The sequence below is a fragment of the Cynara cardunculus genome (genome assembly GCF_001531365.2).
Source record: "Cynara cardunculus var. scolymus isolate 2C chromosome LG 17, CcrdV1, whole genome shotgun sequence".
Classification (NCBI taxonomy): domain Eukaryota; kingdom Viridiplantae; phylum Streptophyta; class Magnoliopsida; order Asterales; family Asteraceae; genus Cynara; species Cynara cardunculus.
The window spans coordinates 5,887,969-5,895,023 of NC_037544.1; the positions used below are offsets into that span (position 1 = coordinate 5,887,969).

At 35.1% G+C, this 7,055-nt stretch overlaps 2 protein-coding genes across 3 annotated transcripts; both read right to left on the minus strand.

Moving 5' to 3' along the window:
• Positions 1-2,376: 2,376 nt before the first annotated feature.
• Positions 2,377-4,512, minus strand: LOC112500162 (ADP-ribosylation factor 2-like). 2 transcript variants are annotated; one of them, XM_025103499.1, is made up of 6 exons: positions 4,433-4,512; positions 4,124-4,286; positions 3,951-4,021; positions 3,611-3,730; positions 3,395-3,513; positions 2,377-2,753 (listed from the first exon to the last, which is right to left on the minus strand). In XM_025103499.1, the coding sequence occupies exons 2-6, from the start codon at positions 4,266-4,268 to the stop codon at positions 2,615-2,617; spliced, it is 594 nt and encodes a 197-aa protein (XP_024959267.1). In that variant the 5' UTR covers positions 4,269-4,286; positions 4,433-4,512; the 3' UTR covers positions 2,377-2,614. The 2 variants fall into 2 exon arrangements, with proteins under 2 accessions (XP_024959267.1, XP_024959266.1); XM_025103498.1 differs by having other exon boundaries at positions 4,124-4,489.
• A 63-nt stretch (positions 4,513-4,575) lies between these two features.
• Positions 4,576-6,760, minus strand: LOC112500163 (stress enhanced protein 1, chloroplastic). The gene is made up of 4 exons (XM_025103500.1): positions 6,648-6,760; positions 6,291-6,371; positions 5,652-5,830; positions 4,576-4,933 (listed from the first exon to the last, which is right to left on the minus strand). Exons 1-4 carry the CDS (start codon positions 6,691-6,693, stop codon positions 4,829-4,831), a joined length of 411 nt encoding a protein of 136 aa, XP_024959268.1. The 5' UTR covers positions 6,694-6,760; the 3' UTR covers positions 4,576-4,828.
• Positions 6,761-7,055: the final 295 nt, after the last annotated feature.

Consider the following 7,055-nt stretch of genomic DNA (forward strand, 5'->3'; position numbering starts at 1 on the left):
TATGGAGTCAATTTTCATTACTTTTACACTTGCAACGCAAATGGAGTCGAATGGCTGCCAATTGTATGCAAAATTAATATATCTCAATGGGTTAGCTTGTTGCATTTTCTTCTACCGAGTTTGGGAATTTGGGGTAAATGAAGCAACATGTGAAATGTACGATATGAGTAGAGAAGTTTTCGTCAACAAGTAAGAACGCACAGTGTTTTCTATAAGACTGGAACGAGATGTAATGGGATTGAATGGGACAATAATACAGTTATTGCCCCGAAAAAGTGTGAAACAAAAATAAGGATATTAAACTATTTTTGCTAAGTTATCGAAATACCACTTTTATCATTTAAATCCTAAAACTCCCCTCTCACTTTCACCCTACCTTTCCTCCCTCGTCGTCAACTAGGGGTGCTCATGGGTTGAGTTGATCGGGTTGAAGACATTTGAACAATCCAAACCAATGCTTGCGATTTGAAAAATCTTAACCCAATTCAACTCAACCCGTACGGGTTAGTCAGGTTGATACTTTGGTACATTAAAATATGCTTCTAACCTTGAATATGTTATTTTTCTACTCATAATTTCTTTTCATCATCAACCATTTGATACAACTTATCCATACTTTTTACGTATATCACATTCAGTTAATTTTCTTAATTTACATATATATGTTCACATTTACTGAACATATATACGAATGAGTTGTATAGAGATGTGAATAGATTGAAAATATGTGTATATGAAGAGTGTACGCGATAGTGTAATTGTCTAATGTATATATTAATAGAATTTCAACGATCATATTAAATCCAAAAAATAAAATGATATCGAGTTCATCGGGTTGGGTTGAGTTCAAATAATAGCAACCCAATACATACGGTTTGAAAGTTTTACAACTCGATTAGACATCGGGTTGCTTCAGGTTGAGTTATTTCTCGTTGGATTGGATTGGGTTGTTCGGGTTGATCGAGTTTTTGAGCACCCTTATCGCCAACCTATCTTCTCACTTGCTCGTTGCCGTCCTCCCTCGTTCCAACGTAGCCATGGTCAGAGCCACCTCAGAGCCAAAAGTGACATTGGCTCCTCTTAAACTTCAAAAATGGAATTTGATACAGTTCCAAACCTCAATTACCCACTTGAAACTTTGTTTATTCATATCAAATTCTTATATTTTCATTTTATGGCTTCGCTCCTGAACGTAATAAGCCTTGTCTGTCCGTGGTACGTGGGTCCTGTACAGACAAGAACGTGAAAGAAGATTGCTATAAGGACATTGATCAGCCCACAGCCACAGGGTCGGATGGATGTTGAAATGGCTGAATACATATCGATGTAATGGCGTTCAGTCCCTCTTTGACTCGAAATTGATGGGCCCACAATGAGTCAGCCAGCCAACAACCAGGGCTGAATTGACCCAAACAGTCACTTGAAAGTTGAAAGTGATGATCGACAACCAATGGACAAAAGGCGTTGATTCTTTTCACATAAAAAAGGTGGTTTAAAAATCATAATCACCACCACATTTAAATTTTAACAAGAGACCATTGATTATACCTTTAATCTCTCTAAGGTGGTGTTTGGTTTTCATAATGTTTTTGGATGAAATGAAATATGTTAAAAGAATTTGACTTTAAAGGAATTGGAATAGAATATTGTCAAGTTTGACTACCTGTTTAGTTGACAGACATTAGAATAAAATTTGTTAAGGAATTTGAATATGTCTCTTTGGTTCACATAATGTAGCTTTGTAATTGGAATGAAATATTGGTAAATGATCAAAATGCCATTTTTTTTGAAGATTTTAATTTTTTTTAAACTAAAATACTATAATAAAATAATTATTTAACTAAAAGGGTACTCGTGCAATGCATCGAGACATATCCCGATTTTAACGTTTCGTTTTATTCTTTATCGTATGCAATAAGGTTGTAAAAAATGTTTGTTTTATAATAATCGATTAATAAAAATGTAATTTAATTATTTTTACGATTATTTAAATTTTTTTTTATCAATTATTTATAAATAATGAAATCCAATTCCATTCCAGATCCTACAAACCAAAGACACCATGATTTAAAATCCCCTCCAAGCCAAATCCCTCCAAATCCAAATTTTTTCATGAATTCCAAATTCATTGAAAACAATCCTACAAACGAAATGGACCCTTAGAGAGTGCTCGAGATTTCATAGGATTATATACAATAAGGTTTTAAAAAATGTTTACAACATTTGTTTGTAATAATCCATTAATAAAAATATAATTTAATTATTGTCATAAATTATTTATAAATAATGAAATCCAATTTCATTTCAAATCCTGCAAACCAAACACGCTTATGATTTCAAATTCATTTCAATCCAAATCCCTCAAAAGCAATCCTGTAAACCAAACTGACCCAGATACATATATTTTGTTGCATTTGGAATGCGGTCATTAGCTTATCAATGTTTGAAGAAAGTAGTCCAAACACCACAACCAGGCATACCTCTCTATCCAAAAAACCATGAACAAATCTCTAATTCAAGCAATTCGATTGTAATCAAATTTTGACATGAAAAATGAAGATGCCGATCGTCATAATCTCTACGCTTGATGCAAGAGATTACTGAATCTGTAAAGCTATGTGAAGGTAGCCTCACAGATTCTGCTTGTTCGGATAGAGATGCACGAGCTCACTTTGTTTGGAACATTGCTGGTTAGCCAGATCAGACCTTCGTAAAGTCCTTGCCCGGTTGTGGCACAAGAACTCTGTATGTGCCTGATACAAAAAATATATCAGTTATCGATCAATTAGGCTTTACGTTTTGTATGTTTCATTGGACCCACTCGTTATATATTCTTATTTATTTTTCTGGTTCTATGTTTACCATATGCTAGTCCTTGTTCCTTCTGCATGTTTGCTAGATGTCTTCACGGAAATAACTGCTTTACTCTCTGAGGTAGAGGTCAGGTCTACATACATCTTACCTCTCAAGATCCTACTTTCGAGTGAGATTTACTTGGTCGGTTTGGTTGGGTGAGATTTTAATCAATGGATTAATACCGACTTCTACTTAGTAGAAGCAGAAAAGCTAAGACCAGCATACGGTAAAAAGGTCACATTTGTAGATACAATAATAAACATGAGAGTAGAAATAACCAAGACATCTCTCTATTTAAATCATTTGGTGTTTTTGTTTTTTGAAAAAAGTTCACTAGTCCAAATCATGCCTTGCCAAAGGAGGACAACAAATCGCCATGCATGCATAACCAGAATCGTTGTTTGACTCACTGTTCCAAGTATCTAAAACTCAATGACATGAGATAATAAGCACATAAAATAAGTGGTGATCCATGCTTGATGGTTCGACATAAAAAGAAAATATACGTTGGTGTACTAACAGTGAAATGAGTATTTACCACCGGTGTTGGGAAATAGAGTGCAATTTGAGTTTGTCAGCAACCTCAGAAACATGCATAGCATGGGGCAGGTCTTGCTTATTGGCAAAAACAAGTATTGTTGCATCACTCAATTCATCCTGCAAGAAAAGGCAAAACAGAGATTTAAAAAAAGCCGACACATAAGGCAGCCATGAAATTATAATAAAGAACTTTTTTTTCAAAATGATCAAAAACCTCGTTAAGAAGGCGATGCAACTCATTTCGGGCTTGGTAGATTCTTCGTTTATTGTTACTGTCCACCACGAAGACTAGTGCCTGGGTGTTCCTATAGTAATGTCTCCACAGAGGCCGAATCTGTCAACAAACAGCTCCAGTATTTAGCATGAGAAAATTAGAAGTACGTTTCTACTTCTCAATTTACATTTTAAATTGATCTAATGAAGAAAAATAGGCCATCTAGTGGCAATCTGCTGTATTGATTCTCGGCTACAGTTTCATTTTTACAGAAAATTATTGTTGACATATATACATGCAGGCAAGACTAATGCATAAGTTCTAGGTTGCATGTTCATACCACATCTTGCCCTCCTACATCCCACACGGTGAACATGGTCTGCTTGTACTCCAGAGCTTCCACATTAAACCCTTCATAAATGTAAGTTTAAGCAAATCTTATCGTATGCACAAAATGGGGTGCATATAAATCTATAATTGGAAGAGAAACAAGGGATGAAAGAAGATCAATACCAATGGTGGGCACAGTTACAACAAAATCCCCCAGCCTTAACTTGTATAGGATGGTAGTCTTTCCAGAATCATTAAGACCTAGCATTAGAACCTTTATGTCGCGTTTTGCAAGATGTTGCTTGACTCGAGAAAATTTTGAACCCATCTTAATATTGAATTAGAACTTCAACAATAGAAACAACAAGAAGTATTTATTATCAAGTATGAACAAGAAAAGGGCATATGGAAAAGGAACGGAAGATATTGTGCTTCAAGCTATTAGTACTACACAGGTTGGAAATAGAAAGCAACGGAGAATAAGAATCTTACCAGGAGTACACAAGCATAAAGGCAATCACTTTCTGGAACTTCTAATTGAGATTTCATATGAACTCAAAGCTCGAATCTGTGATTGAATATTTGAAGAAGCTAAATGTGACTAGACTTCAAACTCGAAGGTATATATTCTGTCTGTCTGGCAACTCATAAATCCATATTTACTAAATGTAGAATTTGTTTACAAACCCATTCAAACAACAATAGGACTCCTACTACGTTCTCATGGTGAGGAAGTCCTCAATTACTTGTAGATTCTCAAATGCATACATCATTGTCGGCATCCAACATTAAAGATTGTGTTACATAAACAAACAAAAGATAAGAAAGAACAGCTCGTCACAAATAAATACAGAAGCTTTACAAATACCAAGTTATGTATCAGTGTTATCAATTCTCAGAGGCAGACTGGAAGATGAAGATTGCTGTAAGAACGCCCACAAGTGCAGTCACTGCCAAGGCCACTGTTGGCAAGGGTGATGAAAGCCCAAAATTCTGCAAGGCCCAGATGATGTGGAATGTTAAATCGGGAGTTTAAATAATTTTGCTTATAATAACCATAAAACATGCATAAAGAGTTGTGAACCTGTAGATCAGTTTCACACTTAGGTAAGATCGTCACAAATATGGACTGTAGTAAATATTAATATTCAACACACAACCAGCTTCTTCCCCTTCAAATCACAATACATCTGAAAACTCCTCCAACTCCAGTATGGTACATTTTATTTCCGTGGTCAAACGGGTCAAGTTTAGGATAAAGAAATAGACAATATTTAATTTAAATTTACCAAGAAACAAGGGCAACGTGTTATATTATTTAAGGAGCATTGACAGTGAACTTATTCATTGAAATAAATAACATAATCATGTCAAACATGAGTTGCAATTTGAACTGTATGACCACAATAGCTGAAATGCATCTCTAAATGTGGAATGATTATTAACATGTATATTGTCCTCCTAATCTCTTTACCAGGGTTTGGAAGAAGTTGGTTGTACTTATGTCACGTAAATGTTTCTGTGTCCGCATTACAATTTACAAAGTGGAAAAGAGAAAAGGGGGAGTTTTGGGGGGGAGGTAGATAGACATTTTTAAGCAGCAAAGTTAGGTAGATAAAATAAAGGTAATATTTCTATAGACATATTGCACAAGTGTATAAGAACAACACCTCAAGCAAAATTAACAGAAGTAGGAGACTATATGCCATACCTCAAGAAGCCCTTTCCCGGTTGATATTTCAACACTAATCGCCACTGCAAAGCCAACCATTGCTATGCGACCTAGCCACACATCTAAACCGTTTCCATCCTTACTACTTTGCTCACATCTCACAGAAAATGCAGCGGCCTTACGTACTAGCACCTTCTGATGGTAAGCTCCGCACATCACTGAAAATCAAACTAGTTATTAGCTCTCACCCTCCTAAATTGCCATGATCCAGAGAAAGTTTAGCACCTATAGCTATCTTTTGAAGAACATCTAGATATCAGATCACAGCCCCATATATCTTTTACCACCATGCTCCAAATTCTATTCAAATAGGTAGAAATTTAATATAGTTTGTGGAGTTGTTCTATTAACAATGCTTTAAATGGTATAATTCTCACTCCATTCCAAAAGAAGAACGAGAGATACAGTTTAACTTGTGACTCAACTGAGTTGCTTTTAATCTTTATAACTGATGAATTCTTTAAATCTACAGCTAGAAAATATTTGTTCAAATACCCACATCGATATTGAAAACATCATGTAATAGCTTTACCATACCAAATGACCTAGTTCCTGATTCCAACAAATCTTCTGAGAATGTAGCTACTGACTGGAACTAATAACAATCCACAGACTTACCGAGGGGCGAACCGCAAATGAAAGATGTCCCAATCCGAGGCAAAGCAGAGGATGGAAATTGAGGAACAGGGGAGATTCTAGCTGAAATTAACACCAAAACATCAGGAAAACGTATAAATTTACTGTACGTAAATCAAATTCCATAAACTAAATACTCTGTAACACACCTACATTCAGAATTAACTCACTTGAAAAAAATTCATGAATATTAAGAACACATACAATTGTGAGTCTTTTCTCGAGCACATATGTCAGTTTACACCAATCCGGAGTACGATTTGAACGAAAAAACCATACATAAATCCACAAAGCCATCTCCTGCCGTGAAATTAAAAAAATAGAGAGAGAAGAGAGTACCGGCGGTGGAGATACAGAAGGAGGGAGAAACTTGAGCTACCGCCATTGTTGGTAGTGAGAGAGAGAGAGATGAGTTCAGCGTAGCAGTTCGTTTCACCTCTCAATGTCTATCTCTTCTTCCAGTTAAAGCAGAGGGTTTTTGTAAGGAGTAATTTTCAGATAAGCCCCTATATTATACTCAAATGACATACAACTCTCTTTCTTTCACCCGTTTAATTTAACTTGGGATGCTTATGAGTACTTAATTTCTTATATCTATATCTACTAGAAAATATTCGTATAATGTAGCGAGACATATCTCGATTTTAATATTTTATTTTATTATTTGTCTTTATCGATATTATAATACGATTTTATGTATTTTTAAGAAAACAATAATAATTTTATTTTTGAATAAAATATATATTT